This window comes from Tubulanus polymorphus, chromosome 6 (genome assembly GCF_964204645.1).
Source record: "Tubulanus polymorphus chromosome 6, tnTubPoly1.2, whole genome shotgun sequence".
Lineage (NCBI taxonomy): Eukaryota > Metazoa > Nemertea > Palaeonemertea > Tubulaniformes > Tubulanidae > Tubulanus > Tubulanus polymorphus.
In genome coordinates, this window is record NC_134030.1 from 4,990,350 (window position 1) to 5,006,934 (window position 16,585).

General features: G+C 35.8%; 1 protein-coding gene and 1 long non-coding RNA gene across 3 annotated transcripts; both read left to right on the forward strand.

Annotated features, from left to right (window-relative positions):
- Positions 1 to 139: 139 nt before the first annotated feature.
- On the forward strand, positions 140 to 8,032 carry LOC141907211 (uncharacterized). Of its 2 annotated transcripts, XR_012619464.1 has the most exons (14): positions 140 to 960; positions 1,745 to 1,900; positions 1,978 to 2,135; positions 2,221 to 2,373; positions 2,459 to 2,604; positions 2,690 to 2,847; positions 2,932 to 3,082; positions 3,168 to 3,323; positions 3,409 to 3,561; positions 3,647 to 3,792; positions 3,878 to 4,035; positions 4,125 to 4,275; positions 4,361 to 4,516; positions 4,602 to 8,032. It is a non-coding gene; the product is annotated as an uncharacterized LOC141907211 (long non-coding RNA). The 2 variants fall into 2 exon arrangements; XR_012619465.1 differs by lacking the exons at positions 2,932 to 3,082; positions 3,168 to 3,323.
- A 4,114-nt stretch (positions 8,033 to 12,146) lies between these two features.
- On the forward strand, positions 12,147 to 15,802 carry LOC141907245 (cell adhesion molecule Dscam1-like). The gene is made up of 8 exons (XM_074796832.1): positions 12,147 to 12,207; positions 12,291 to 12,542; positions 13,161 to 13,550; positions 13,813 to 14,010; positions 14,449 to 14,683; positions 14,973 to 15,078; positions 15,306 to 15,421; positions 15,529 to 15,802. The coding sequence occupies exons 1-8, from the start codon at positions 12,147 to 12,149 to the stop codon at positions 15,800 to 15,802; spliced, it is 1,632 nt and encodes a 543-aa protein (XP_074652933.1).
- The last annotated feature ends 783 nt before the right edge of the window (positions 15,803 to 16,585 follow it).

The window sequence follows — 16,585 nt, forward strand, 5'->3', positions numbered from 1 at the left end:
CCCGTGAGATGACCTGGGATACGTGTCCCGTCATAGGTCCCATAGAAAATGAAAACTTTGCATTTTATAGACGAAATGTCGAAAGTTACTGAACTCGATTGCCGGTTTACTATACACTGAAAATAAAGTTAAGAACATGTTAACAATCTAAATTTATCAATGATATCAATAAATTGAAGCATTAAATGCATAGAACGGAACTCAAATCAAATTGATTTCAAAGCATTTGATTGAGTTCTGATTGAGTTGGCTCATTGTCTGGTGTTCTCGGCATGTGGCTGGCGACGGAGAGCTGAAAAGCTTTCGAACATTAGTTTTGTTCCATACCAGGTTTTCATCGCTCTTCTCTTTTTTCTTCATTTCAGGACTCCCAAGAAGTTGAAGAAGAAGATGCTAGAAGGTGACAACAGAAGATGGCGAAAAAAATACTGAACTCGGCAATCTTGAAAGTTAAGTTGATACCCATGTAAATTAGGATTAATGATGAAGAAATGTGTGACTACAAAATGTTTTTCTTTTACGCAATTTCAGCTTCGACGAAGCCCAAGAAGACAAAGAAGTACTTCGATTTTGAGAAAAGATTAAGTAAAATCGACCGACGATCACACAACTATATCTGTACTTCGATTTCGAGAAAAAAAATTAGACAAAATTATCTTCAACCTTGTAAACTTTCGGACTACTTATATGAAAAAAAGACCAAATATTGTAAAATTATCGAAAAAAATGATGTAAAATCGACCGACGATCACACAACTATATCTGTACTTCGATTCCCACCTGTTTCGCTCCTGGCAGGTGTGTCATGATCGTAAGGGACACCAACTCAAAAAGTCAAACGAGAGCTCATCATCTAAGATCTGCCGATTAGAGAACAGTGCGCAGAAGGGGCCAATTTGGATGAAACTCAACCAACCAACTTAAGAGATCCTCCGATAATGAACCCAGCCATCATAAAAGGTAATTTGATATTTGATACAAACTTGGAACATTTTAACCGATACTGAACCCAGCAAACTTGAAATGTAAGTTGATTTTTGGCGAACCGTAGGTTTGCCTATGCAAATGGTCTGGAGAAGCAGTTTTCATTGAAAATGAATAGAGTACCGGTGTGTCAACAAGGCACAAACATTGGCTGTTGAACCAATACTGTTGATTTTTGGTGTCATGGTTTGTCTTATAATGAGTTCTCGAGCCCACAAAAATTTCATAGTGATCAAATTATTTTAAGGGGACTTATTCTTGAAAAACACGTAAAAACCCTGCTTTTTAGCACTAATGGCACGTTTTCATATATGAGAATTTGCATACTTGGAATTGAAATATATATAAGTTCAATCCTTCCTGGAAGTGTTGCCGTTTTTTTTGCGACTCATCTCGATGTACTTTTCGACCTACGGGTCCTCACTTTACGAACCCCCAAAATTTTCTCGCTTCTATTTATCTGAGTTGACCTTGTTACCTGAGCTACATTGAATGTGATTGGCTGTTTGTTGGATATACCGAAAATTCCGGGAACTTCTGATGTAATTGGGAAAGCCCATTGGGAAAACGCAATGTGGAACCCAAAACAAAATGGCGAGCATTTCATTCGACTAGGTATCGGATGTTCGCTTATAATTTGTTCGGTGTTACGAATATAACCGAGTAGGCTATTCTAGGTATATTATTTATGGAAATTATTATGATAAATTCTAAATGAAATATTTTGTCATTGCAGGATATCTTCTTTTAATCATTGCAGCTAAATTTCAACTATGCGAAAAACCCAGCTTGAGATCAACTACTCGTCAAAAATCGACCAACTGGAACAGTGCACAGATGAGGCCAACAGAATCGAACTCATTAACCCACCAACTAATAAGATAATCGCCGATAACGAACCCAACAATTATAAAAGGTAACTTGATATACATGAAATTATTACGATTTATTCTTATTGAAATATTTTGTCATTACAGGATATCTTCTTTGCAGCTAAATTTCAACTATAAGAAAAAACTCAGCTTGAGAACAACTACTCGTCCAAAATCCACCAACTTGAACAGCGAACAGATGAGGCCAACAGAATCGAACTCATTAACCCAACAACTTTAGATGATCCACACCGATAACGAACCAAGCAATCATAAAAGGTTACTTGATATACATGAAATTATAACGATTAATTATTATTGAAATATTTTGTCATTACAGGATATCATCTTTTAATCATTGCAGCTAAATTTCAACTATGCGAAAAAACCCAGTTTGAGATTAACTACTCGTCAAAAATCGACCAACTTGAACAGCACACAGCCAACTAGGATCCAACTCATTAACCCACCAACTTTAGATGATCCACACCGATAATGAACCCAGTAATCATAAAAGGTAACTTGATATACATGAAATTATTACGATTTATTCTTATTGAAATATTTTGTCATTACGGGATATCTTCTTTTAATCATTGCAGCTAAATTTGAACTATAAGAAGAAAGCCAGCTTGAGAACAACTACTCGTCCAAAATCGACCAACTTGAACGGCGCACAGCCAACTAGAATCGAACTCATAACCAAACAACTAACAAGATAATCACCGATAACGAAACCTGCAATCAGGTAACTTGATATACATGGAATTATTACAATTAATTCTTATTGAAATATTTTGTCATTACAGGATATCTTCTTTTAATCATTGCAGCTAAATTTCAACTATAAGAAAAAACCCAGCTTGAGAACAACTACTCGTCCAAAATCCACCAACTTGAACAGCGAACAGATGAGGCCAACAGGATCGAACTCATTAACCCAACAACTTTAGATGATCCACACCGATAACGAACCAAGCAATCATAAAAGGTTACTTGATATACATGAAATTATAACGATTAATTATTATTGAAATATTTTGTCATTACAGGATATCTTCTTTAATCATTGCAGCTAAATTTGAAATATAAGAAGAAAGCCAGCTTGAGAACAACTACTCGTCAAAAATCGACCAACTTGAACGGCGCACAGCCAACTAGAATCAAACTCATAATCAACCAACTAACAAGATAATCACCGATAACGAAACCAGCAATCATAAAAGGTAACTTGATATACATGGAATTATTACGATTAATTCTTATTGAAATATTTTGTCATTACAGGATATCTTCTTTTAATTATTGCAGCTAAATTTCAACTATGCAAAAAAACCCAGTTTAGAACAACTACTCGTCAAAAATCGACCAACTTGAACAGTGAACAGATGAGGCCAACGAATCGAACTCATTAACCCAACAACTTTAGATGATCCACACCGATAATGAACCAAGCAATCATAAAAGGTAACTTGATATACATGAAATTATAACGATTAATTATTATTGAAATATTTTGTCATTACAGGATATCATCTTTTAATCATTGCAGCTAAATTTCAACTATGCGAAAAAACCCAGTTTGAGATTAACTACTCGTCAAAAATCGACCAACTTGAACAGCACACAGCCAACTAGGATCCAACTCATTAACCCACCAACTTTAGATGATCCACACCGATAATGAACCCAGTAATCATAAAAGGTAACTTGATATACATGAAATTATTACGATTTATTCTTATTGAAATATTTTGTCATTACGGGATATCTTCTTTTAATCATTGCAGCTAAATTTGAACTATAAGAAGAAAGCCAGCTTGAGAACAACTACTCGTCCAAAATCGACCAACTTGAACGGCGCACAGCCAACTAGAATCGAACTCATAACCAAACAACTAACAAGATAATCACCGATAACGAAACCTGCAATCAGGTAACTTGATATACATGGAATTATTACAATTAATTCTTATTGAAATATTTTGTCATTACAGGATATCTTCTTTTAATCATTGCAGCTAAATTTCAACTATAAGAAAAAACCCAGCTTGAGAACAACTACTCGTCCAAAATCCACCAACTTGAACAGCGAACAGATGGGGCCAACAGGATCGAACTCATTAACCCAACAACTTTAGATGATCCACACCGATAACGAACCAAGCAATCATAAAAGGTTACTTGATATACATGAAATTATAACGATTAATTATTATTGAAATATTTTGTCATTACTATACAGGATATCTTCTTTAATCATTGCAGCTAAATTTGAAATATAAGAAGAAAGCCAGCTTGAGAACAACTACTCGTCAAAAATCGACCAACTTGAACGGCGCACAGCCAACTAGAATCAAACTCATAACCAACCAACTAACAAGATAATCACCGATAACGAAACCAGCAATCATAAAAGGTAACTTGATATACATGGAATTATTACGATTAATTCTTATTGAAATATTTTGTCATTACAGGATATCTTCTTTTAATTATTGCAGCTAAATTTCAACTATGCAAAAAAACCCAGTTTAGAACAACTACTCGTCAAAAATCGACCAACTTGAACAGTGAACAGATGAGGCCAACGAATCGAACTCATTAACCCAACAACTTTAGATGATCCACACCGATAATGAACCAAGCAATCATAAAAGGTAACTTGATATACATGAAATGATTACGATTAATTCTTATTGAAATATTTTGTCATTATAGCATATCTTCTTTTAATTATTGCAGCTAAATATCAACTATGAGAAAAAACCCAGCTTGAGATCAACTACTCATCAGAAAATCTACAAGTAGATGAATACTGATTGACCCATTTGCTGATGAAAACTGCAGAAGCCCAGATTAGAAGTTTAGGAGCCAGCGACGGATTAATCACTCAACGATGGATTCTTCTACAAACGGTGTTTGATTTCTATAAAATATTTTATCAGGATCAGCAGAGACTATAGTGAATCTTATAAACACTGATTCGAGCGACAAAGCTAATGGATTATCTCATAAACACTGATTTAGGATAAGCACTATTTTAAAAGCAGTAAAGACAATAGGGTATCTTATTAGGAGCAGCATAAACAATAGTGCATCTCAGTGGCGGATTTAGCCTACCGCACTTGCCGCTAATGCGGTAGTCAACATTTTTCCTCTAACAACATTTTATTTATTTCATGGATGGACTTGACTTAGCTGATTCCTTGGAAAAAAGTACCCATATTAAAACAGGATTTTTCTCTCCCAAAACCCAGGAAATGTCATCTCAGCCCTTTAAATTTTTCAAAATTATCCGGGGGAGGACCCCCAAACCTCCCGTAGGCACGTCGTGCCTTCGGCACTCGTATTGCACATCTCGTGTCTTCGGCATATTATGCCTCTGGATCCGCCACTGCATCTTATAAACACTGAGATCCAGGAGCGGCAAAGACAATAGTGGATTTCTGTAGTAAAGTATTGATTTTTTTACTTATCACCCTTTTTCAAACCAGTCTGATATAGTGTTTTCAAGGAAATTATTTTATATTGTTCAATGCAATGTGAGAGTCTAATAAAAGCTAAGCACCATTAATTCACGATATTGGTCTTCGATCCTTGGTTGATAGAGAAGTCAAGTTAGGTTAGTCACTAGGGGTCAATGGTCGCATTGAGCGCCTAGTTTGAACTCGTAGGTCTGTTGAGTTAACTCCTAAACTGAGATATAGTTTCAACATGATATTGTGAGTTCAATCTTTAAACTTTACCATAGTAAAACATAGTCAACTATGGCTATTTGTCCGTGTAGGTATCACATAGTTAGGAAACATAGAACATAATGTTAGGCCAGTGTTGATGTAGAAATATTAAGTATTTGCTGAATTGTAGATGTATTGATTTGATAGATATATATTTTCGAAGGCCCATGTAACTGATTTCACAATTGAATCGTATATGTCGATTTTCACATCGAGTTTTAACTTAGGTTGGAGACTGTTATTGTAACACAGTTCGCCTGTTTGGAAATTAAGAACTTGCGTGATGATTCCTCGATTGAGATATTATTTGTGAATAAAACGATGTACATTTTCATCATTCATGTTGAAACTTTTAAGTTGTTAATTTTTATAGCGACAATTCCACTGTGGTGCTTTTCAGTGGTTCATAAAATACTGATTTAATTAAGGCCTTTTCAAAAATAGCAGGAGCATAGAATAGAAGCAGCAGTTTCTTGATAACTTGAGGATATAGTGCTAATTGGTCAATTGTCCTAGCTTTGTTTTGATTACCAGTTTAACCGCGTCTGTGTGGGGCCTGTAATATCTGGACAAGAAGAATTTCTGATCTTTATATAGAGTTGTATTTATATCTACTATCAAGTTGAATTATACAATTAAGAAGTTACTGTAGCTTCGTCAGTCAAACCATATTTATGTGAAGATACTCGATTTATCTTGAATTATCACGAAGAAAAACCTTTATAATAGTTTGCAGGGTTTGATCTAAGGAATTAATGCCACTAGACCTTGGGGCAAGCATATGTAATATCACTTGCCCCCTCAAAAATCAACTTGCCCTACATGAGCAGTCCGATTGTGACACAATCATCCCTTGCATCTAGTGGGTTAAAAGCTTTGAGACATAGAATTACACAAGCCCGGTGGTAGACGAGTGATTGTGATAACCTACATGCCCTAATGAAAATATACTTGTCCCGGGCAATTGGATTAGTGCTTAAATCAGACCCTGCTTTGTTTCAAATGTAACATTTGTGAAATAATTAAAGAAATCTCTCAGACGAGGAAATTTTTGGCAATGTTTTTACAGTTTTCTTGTAATAACTAAGATTAATTAGTTTACCTAACGCTTTCCAGAGTGAGTGAATTTGTAGGTTTTATGTTGAACTGTTTTTTAAATAACTCATTTAGCAGGGTATAATTGTTGTGTAAGAATAAAATGATATACATGTTTCGTCATTCATACTGAGGTGCTCATCAATGGTTCATAAAATACTATTTTCATAAAGGCCATTATGGAAAATAGAGTAGCAAAATAGAGGAGCATTCTCTTGATAAATGAGGATATATGAACAGTATTAATCAGTAGATTTTGCTAGCTATGGACTCTAAAACCATGGTTTAACAATGTCTATATGGGTTCTGAAATATCTGCACAAGAAGCACCTCAAAAAGTTAGTTATTGAATCTTAACTTAATTGAAGCAAAGCCATTAGTTATTAGTAATTGCCCTAGCTCTATTCAAATTGACAGTTGAACAATATTTATATACTCGATTTATATACTCTTGTTGAATGCATGGAAGAGAAAACCTCCAAAATACTATATTTATAACAGTTATAATGTTTTTATGTTGGAGATATTTTTGAAATACAGGTCACGTTTTTGTAAATGACTGAGGAACTTCCTCCAGTACTGTCATTAAGGTATAATTCTTGTTATAGAGATAAAACGACATGTTGATGTCAATTGTTCATAAAACATTGATTTATTAAGGTCCTATCGAATAAAGTTGAGCTTTTTCTTGATAAATGAGATGTCCTCAATCGATGTCATTTGAAAAGTTGACATTATAGATTCATATTTCATGAAATATAACAATTAGTGTTGGTTATATTCACCTCATGAATTGTCAAATTCATAATCTTAGTCTTTCAGACTAGTCCAATTTTCGTTTTTTTTTGGATCAAATTTATAATTCTTTGTGTATTTTTGTTATTTTTCTATTGATGCAAATTGTATAAATCAGCTGTAGTGGAAAATGTATCGTAAAGACTTCTAAATACCTTACATGTAACTTTGTTTTAAGTTAGTACAATTTCATACATAGTAATAGAAATGAAATTGCTTTTAAAATTTGAGAAAATAAGCTAATAATTTGACATGTGAAAATAAAATGATGTAAGAATGTAAATCAGATTGATTACTTAATCCTACGCTTTCCAGAGTATTTGGCCAGGTTTATCTCTGGTTTTAGTGCGGGGAGCCATGGTTTGGGCCATAGACTTTTTTGTTTTAGAGTCTATGGTTGGACCATGGGCGTATAAACTCTCGTTTATAGTTTATACACCCATGGTGGTTGGACTAGTTGTTTTTGAAAGTCCACGTGTTTGAGGAGCGTACGTTATAATTTCTCGAGCACAAACCTGGCATTTTGTAAAATTGTTGTATGAGAATAAATATGATTGATTTTGAAATTTGTCATTCGTTTATTTAAGCAACAAGTGTTACTAAAATGAAGCACTACTAAAAACCAAGACTATATGCACCCGAGAAAACCGACCAATTTACGTTTGCGGCAGTGGTGGTACAGAGCGCCTCAAGTGATGATTTCGAGTATCTTCGGACTTCTTTTTAGTCATGCATAGTTTTAATACCTCAAAGTGCATAGCTCTTCGTTTTAGTAGCGCCTAGTTTTTAGTAACACTCCCATTTCACTGACCAGCTATAAAATTAACTGCTTCTCACGGGCCAGCCGTGAATCATTTTCATGAACCCAGGGCCGCCTTCGGTTATCTGAGTTAGTCGACTATAGTCGAACTAAACGAAACCGAATGTCAGTTAGTCCGGAACTATATTCCATGAACGAAATCAAGCACCTTCGGTTATTAGTTCCGACCACGAGTCGACTCTAGATATGACAACCGAATTTGGCCCTGGCAGTTGAATCGGTTGCTGCTCCCCGAAGCATTTTGATCTAAGCATCAAATCATTAGAGTGGAGAATATTTCGTATCAAAATATTAAACAGTCTCCCTCTTCAATGACTGTTCCTAAGTTTTACGAATCGAGGCATAAAATGAAATTCCTCATTAAGAAGGTATGAAAATATGTTTTTTCAATGATTTCCCAATCGTTCTTGGTGGTTTTGTAAGTATTGGAAAATACGAAATGTACTACCAACATTTTTCCTAGGTGATGAAAGGCCATGTCGACATGATTATTGGATCCTAGGTAAAAAAAGGCCATGTAGATTAAATATCTTGAAAATGTTGTGAAAATGAAATATAATATAGATGTAAGAGATTTTTGATAAGAAGGCTGTTCAAAGTCCCACAATAGAAAAACTGAAAAGTTGAAATATTCACGAAGGAATGAACCGAAAATTTCGGAATATTTGAATGAATTTTTTCGATATTTTAACCTTTCGGTTTTTTATTCTGGGACTTGGACTTAATTCAACAAGTTCTATCTCGTCGGTCTCTGTCTGGACAGTCGTTTCCTCCATGCCACTGCATCAATGATAGTCAGGCAGTTTTATAGTTGAAGTACCGGTACCGGTATTTGCGTTATTAACTTTCATTGATTTGTTTCACGAACATTCCTCCATCATGCAATTAACATCGTCTGGTTGGCCATGCTGTTGTCAAGGTTACTGCCTCTTATCTCACTACAGTAATACCAGGCAATGCAGGTATAATGGCTTGATTAATTAAGTATAAATTCAACAGATCGAATAGAATGGAACTGCAGCTATTGAAACAGTGGTGATTTTACATGCAATTGGATATAAATTCAGTCATAGGAGATTAGCTACTGCAGATACTTCCTATGTTCAGATATTATTTCCTGAGATGTGCATTCAATGTAGTAGAATTGTGGACTAGATTTGTTTTACTTACAGTCTATTTTAATGTCATTGAATCTGGCGTAAGATTCACTTATGTGTCACCAGATATAACAACTTATCAAGGAAACAATGTCACTCTAAGATGTCAAGTTACAGGCTCTGTTTTGCACTCTATCAATTGGACCAAGGTACTGTATACCCTTCGATTTGACTAATTCTTTATCTTTTGAAAATGTCAACCAAAAAAGGCCATTTTAAAGGTTTTAGCCTTGTATGTACATAACATGGTAAAGCAAAGGATGTTTTATTAATTCAAAGGTTCACGGGTCATTGCCTGAGTCAAGATTGATCTACCAGTACTCTGGAGAGCTCATTTTGAGAGATGTTGTGTCTGAGGACTCGGGGACGTATATTTGTTCATTTGGAAGTTTGATTGATCGTATTGGGCTTACTGTTCAGTGTATGTATATTCATGCTAGCATTAGATTGAAGCCCTAATTCAATTAGTTCCCTGTAAATCCTGACTTAAGTTGAATGGCTGATTGATGATAATGTTTCTGTAAAGTTAACTTGAACACAAATCTTGAAACCATTCCAACAGACTGTGAATTAGATTTCACTTGGAATATCGCCTGAATATTTGTTTCTTCGGTTACAGCACCTCCATGGATAACAACTCATTCTGATTCAACCGCTGTCATACTTGGTCAACCAGTTACATTAAAATGCTCAGTCACAGGTTACCCTTACCCAACAGTAACATGGCATACACCAACATCAGGTACTGATCAAGATCTCATAATCGATGCATTCTGCCATAATAATCACCTTTAATCATAATGCTGTTGCTAAGTAGAAGTATTTTTTATGACTAATAGAGCAAATGAAAGCTGGAGAATTTCTAGATGGTATTTTTATTCAACCAAGCAATACACTTTATATAAACACCACAACAGATGAACACCATGGAAACTATAGATGTATAGCTACAAACATTGTAGCCACAGTTACTGCCTCGACAATGGTTTCAGTACAAAGTACGTTTCTAGATAAAAACTTTTTGTGAAATACTTTTTGCTGACCGCAAATAATTGCTAGCGATTGTTCTTTAGTGCCACCAGTGATTGAAATGAAATCCTCCCATGTCAAGATTATTCAAGGGTCAGTATTGAAGTTACCTTGTCAGGTATCTGGACGACCATCTCCAGTGATTTCCTGGTACTTAAACGGATTGCATATTCAACAAACTGATAACAGATTATATATTCTCGGGTAAGCTTCAGGATTCCTCTCACAAAACATTAAGAACTACTGATTGACACTTCGGCCATCAACTATGATTTATAATTAGAAAAGCTTGAGCTTTCATTCATACTGTTGTTTTTTACAGAGATGGTGTATTAATCATTAGAGAAGTGTTCATGAGTGATGCCGGGACATATACCTGCATAGCTAGAAATATTCTCAATCAAACCTCGGCCAAAATTGAAGTTTCTGTTATTCGTGAGTATACTTTTGAAATTCCAGTTCAACTAAATGTTGTATTCTGTAATCAGTTCAATTATGATTTCATTTCAGCTAAACCAGCATATCTCATAAAACCTCATGATCGAGTTGTTCAACTGGGTCAGTCCCTCTTACTCAATTGTCTCGCAACGAATGAGCCCAATAACAACGTCAGCTATGTTTGGAAAAAAGATGCAGTTTTACTCCAGCAAGGTCTGTTAGATGTCTGAGAGCTGGGTGATAATTCTTTATTCATTGAAAATCTCTCTCAAAATTTATTATGATTTTGCAGACGATAATCTGAAGATTTTCGGTAATAATTCAGTTTTCATTGGTCAGATATCTATATTTGATTTGGGTGTGTATGAGTGTAACTTACACAGTGAGACTGCAGTGATTAGATCACGAGCGAGCATTTATTTAAGAGGTTAGACGAAATTTTGCCAATATTTTGTGTTTGAAATATCATTCTTGAATTTTTGATTATGTATTAAATCCATTTTCAGATGCTCCATCAATGGTTGTTTCTCCTAGCAACCTAACTGTCCCTGTGAATGGCTCTGCGTTGTTCAAGTGCCGGTCGACATCGAAGGAACAGATATCTATAAATTGGTTCACATGCGACTCCCCCATTAGAGTGTTAGGTGAAGGTATCAAGTTGCCGGGTGGAAAGTCGAGTGCTGTAGTTTCGGCATTAGGAGACTTGTATATTCAGGTGAGTGATCCTGTTATTGGGCTGCGGCTGTGGAAGTAAGGCTACGCTGGTCTGATGCACTGATTTATTTTTCTGATCAATTGAATACGATATTTTCCTCATTCCAGAGAACTACCGTTGTAGACTCTGGTTGTTATAAGTGTCAAGTTAAAAGTGTCTTCAACTCTTCTTTTAAGACAGTTAGCCTCAGTGTACAAGGTGAGTCTTTATTCATCATCTGCAAAATATCACTGTCTATCAGATTTTGTTTACTGATAGTATAAGAAACCTATGAGATCAGTATTTTATGCGTCTCTTGTAGTTCCACCATCATTGGTGAAAACCAATTCACCCGTGGTTGTTCTGGAGAACAGTAGTGCCACCTTGGAGTGTCAGTTTGTTTCAGATCCCGTATCTAAAGTCACGTGGTTCCACCGTCAATCTAACCGACATTTTCAATCGACCTCGCCCGGTCGTCTGCAACTAAATGATGTGACCTTGACTCAGGATTCTGGTAACTGGATGTGTATGGGTTGTAATGTAATTGGTTGTTCAGATGGCATTGTCAATCTACTCGTTAATGGTGAGTAGGCAACAAAACTATTGTCAATGCTTCATTGTCCACATCTTCGTGTATTTCAAATGAGATAATTCCTTCCATTATAGGTCCACCGGTCTTCACCAAATCGTTGTTGCGTCCTTTAGGAAGTCGTATCGAAATATTCTGCTCCGGTATTGGCTATCCATTACCGACTGTTAGTTACTATGTGAACAATCATGAAGTGAATGAACGTAGTCTACCGGCAGGTTATACACTGCATGATGGTCAACTGTCTATTGAAGAAACGCTGAATAACAATACTGCCTACAAGTGTAAACTGAAGAATATATACGGGAGTGTGGAGAAAATTCTAACTAGTGAGTATGTAAGAACAATTTATGCAACTACTGAAAAATATTATATTTATGAGGTCATTCAAGGGGATTTAGTATAGATTTAGGCAGTTTTTGATTGAATGTATTCCGGTTTAGGTATTGCAATTCCGGGTTCAGGAATAGCAATTTCGGATCTTCTATCAGGTTTACAGAATATGCTATTCCGAAAGAGGTAGAGTGAATTCTGGTTGAAATGAGCATATACCATAGAGAATTCTGGAATCGGTTGAGACCAATTGAAACCTGCCTATATTTCTCCAGTGCTTGTGCTGGATCGACCTTCTTAACCCTTTCAGTGCTGACTAATTAATACCCTATAGTGCTGGAGATAATTTGAAAATTCTAAAAAATTCCACCCTAGTGTGTTAAACAACGGGTATACCACTATAGTGCGTCTACACTGCGGTGTATCGTTAGTTACTAGTATTTCACTATGTTTGACACGTGCTGCCATTTTTCAAGAGAGATAATTACTAATTACATCAATACACCGCAGTGCGGTGTACTAGCAAAATCTATCACTGATTTATACACCGCACTGGACGCACTGAAAGGGTTAATCTAATACAAGTATAATTTCACTACGCGGTGTATTTTCAGTGCCTTCTGCTCCGAGTTCACCAAGAAATATAACAATAATAGACGTAACATCCATCTCTGTATCGCTAAACTGGACAGAGCCATTAATAGGTGGTGACAGCGTGATTTCATATGACGTACAATACCGTGCAACTCCAGTCATCCAATCATGGTCGTCGACAGTGGCTTGGATAACCACAGTAACAGTGAATAAACTCCACCCCTACACGTTGTATTCGTTTCGTGTTCGTGCCTTTAATGGAATTGGATACGGTCTGTATTCGACATCGAATCGAGTGATGACTTTACCAGCAGCACCATCCAAACCGCGAAATCTCACGTTCGAGCTGAAAGGGTTTTCAGATGTTTTAGTTTCGTGGGAGGCACCGGTGAAATCAAATGGCAACACAGGTGATAATAGCGTAAATAGTTGAGACTATTTCCAGTCTTGATGAACATCATTGAGAAAAAACCCACAATCTCAATTCAAACAACTGTAATTAGTTTTTTCTTACAAGTTTCGGGTAGAATCCTTCGAGTGGAGCTTATTTGAAAATTATTCATTGACATACATTGTGGGCTTCTCAATGTGATTATAGTAATTGGTGTGGCATTAGAATCCAGTTCCTTGAGATGGCAGTTGAACATGACAGTTCATTGAATCTATTTGTAGCTGATGTTATGTATGAAGTATCCTATTACCCATTAAACAATGCTGAAGCTATGATATCTGTACAGTCTGAGAGTCTGCAGGTGACGTTATTGGGTCTGAATACGTCGGCTATGTATTCTGTTTCTGTGAGAGCTGGAAATTCACATCTGGATGTTTGGAGCCCGTATTTGACTGAAACAGTTGATCTAACACTATTAGGTTAGTGTATACCTTAAAATCTGTTGTGTAAGACAAGTGAATATCAAGTTTTAACAAAAACGTTTCCTTCATTAATTATGAATTATTACAGTTATCTATGTATATTTGAATTGTTAGTTGACAGTTATGGATATAGGGTAATAGAATTGTGTGCATGTGTGGTAAAAGGAAACACTTATCAAACACGAATGGTGTGTTATTTCACCAGTGGAATGAATTGTTTGCTAATTCTCTCTTTTATGTCACCATGTTGTAATATGTGAGATCAATTCATGATTTCACTGTCACTCAGATCTGTCACTTATGTATGTTTTACCATTTCTTTAAAAACTGATTACAATTCAATGTTTTTTTAAGTATACTGACTCTACAATTATGTGTTGTATAGAAGACTGCTTGCAGTAGATCTATTAGTTTGAGCCTTCTATCATATTACAGTTGCAGCCACTACTCAACTTGTTGCTGTTACTACACAATCTGAAGTCATTAGCAAAGGAATCAAAGATGATCATCTGATAGCTATCCTGTGCTCCGTTGGATTTATGGTATTCGTCGTGGCGGCGATTTTGATTTATTTTTGCTGTCGGCGACGTAACAGATGGCATAAGATGAAAATGGAAGACGCGAAGATGAAAAACTATGACCGTAATCATATTCCAATTATAGGGGGCAGGTATGTACACACTGATACCTTGTGGTATGATGCCGTATGCAACGCACACGTCTTCTAATTCATTTCAAACTTGAATAATCTATTTATAGCCCAGCTCATCGAATTGAATTGTCGCGAATTTCATCTCGCGGGTTCTATGATTTGAAGACGCACAAAGCCCCCAGTGTTGCAATGGCGCAGCATTCTGATGTATTTTACAGGTGATCTATTGCTTCAATTTTAATCATTACTTTAAATATCAAATGTTTGAACTCGTGATGAAACTATGTAAGTGTTTATCGTATAACAGGCCTTCGAAAGATCCGATTTTGCTGTCAACTCAACGACTGCTTAAACAGACCATTTCTCTACCACCCATCAAACGACAGTCGGTACAAACAGATTATGAATTAGGAGTGAGTTTTTCTATTTCGAATATGATACCATGTGCTAGAATTGTTGAAACTGAGTAACAAGTTGAAAATCCCACAATAAGTCCAGACTAACTGTTCTGTTGAAATATATTTTGCAACTTGGCTATCATCTAAAGGGATCATCACACATACTGAAACTGAGTACCCTTGCGATGCCAAATAAGTATTGATGGATTTTATAGATTGAGCTTGTAATTTTCAATTTTCAGGAAATCACTAGACACAATGACAGTATGCATATCAGTAACCCACAGATGAATGCAGTAGTTATGGGAAGTGGTTCAGGTTTAACACATCTCAATGATCTGAACACCTTTAAACCCTGGTTAGTACTCAATCTATTTCAATCAATGAAACAATCTATAATAATCACTTTTCATTTATATCAGTTTCTGATGCAGAGCCAATGACTAGTGCGTGTTATAATTTCAGTTTGCCAGAACGTGATATGAAATCAGTAGAAGATACTGGACAAGATGAAAAAAATGAACTGACAAATTTTGAGTCAAATTTTAATTCTGTGTCAGAAAATGATGCCATGTTTGACCATATTGATGCTGGAAATGCCAGTGGAGATGAGGATGAAGGCTTTTCGTCGGAAAAGATTCAAAATCGCTGCGATGTACATTCAGAAAGGGAGATGTATAGTAAAAGAATTAGTCTTAACAATGAGATTAGAAAGAGTAAAGAAGCATTTATGTTTTAAAGATATTATTGCAGTTGAATAACCGTAACGTAAACAATACTGGAACATGTAGATTTAGGTGCTCTTATCTGGGATATATATAGTATATAGTTTTACCAGTTTACAGTCAAACTGCTTAATTTGAATCAGTTTAATTTGGATTATTCACCATCCACCGTTGTATAATGAATATATGTAAAATAAGATATTTTATCTGGATATCTGGAATCTCATTGGATTAACATCATGTGTCCCAAATGATATGAATCAAGCGGGCCATACTGTTGTTGGGATTGATATTTGATGTATTCATTATCTCAATAGTATTTTCGATGTTTTAATGTAATTTTCTATGTGGAATTGTAGGAAGTTGGAAAATGTCAAATTTCTAGTCCATCACGATGCGAGAATTCCGTCCATTTGTATTTCGGCTGTCTTTTTAGTGTTCGACAGTTGCATTTAGAACATATTTACTAATTGTCAATAAACTTTTACTTCTACTCAACAAATCTTGTTTTGTCTTTCATGTTTTATGGAGAAAGAACAACTATGAGTTCATGAAGGCCAAGCCTAAAGGGAGCTTAGGTCGGCCTTTTGACTGCTCTCTATAGTTGGTCCCCTCATCCCATTAACATTGGCCAACTTCACCACAATGTGGTTCCTCTACTCATTAACATTGATCCCCCTATTCAATGTCACCTTTCTCACTGGGGGCCTAAATGCCTAGGCAGTATTAGGTCCGATTCAGATTCTAGAGGCAGTGTTCTAGGGAGCTGATAAAGTCCTCTAACACTTTCGGTAGAC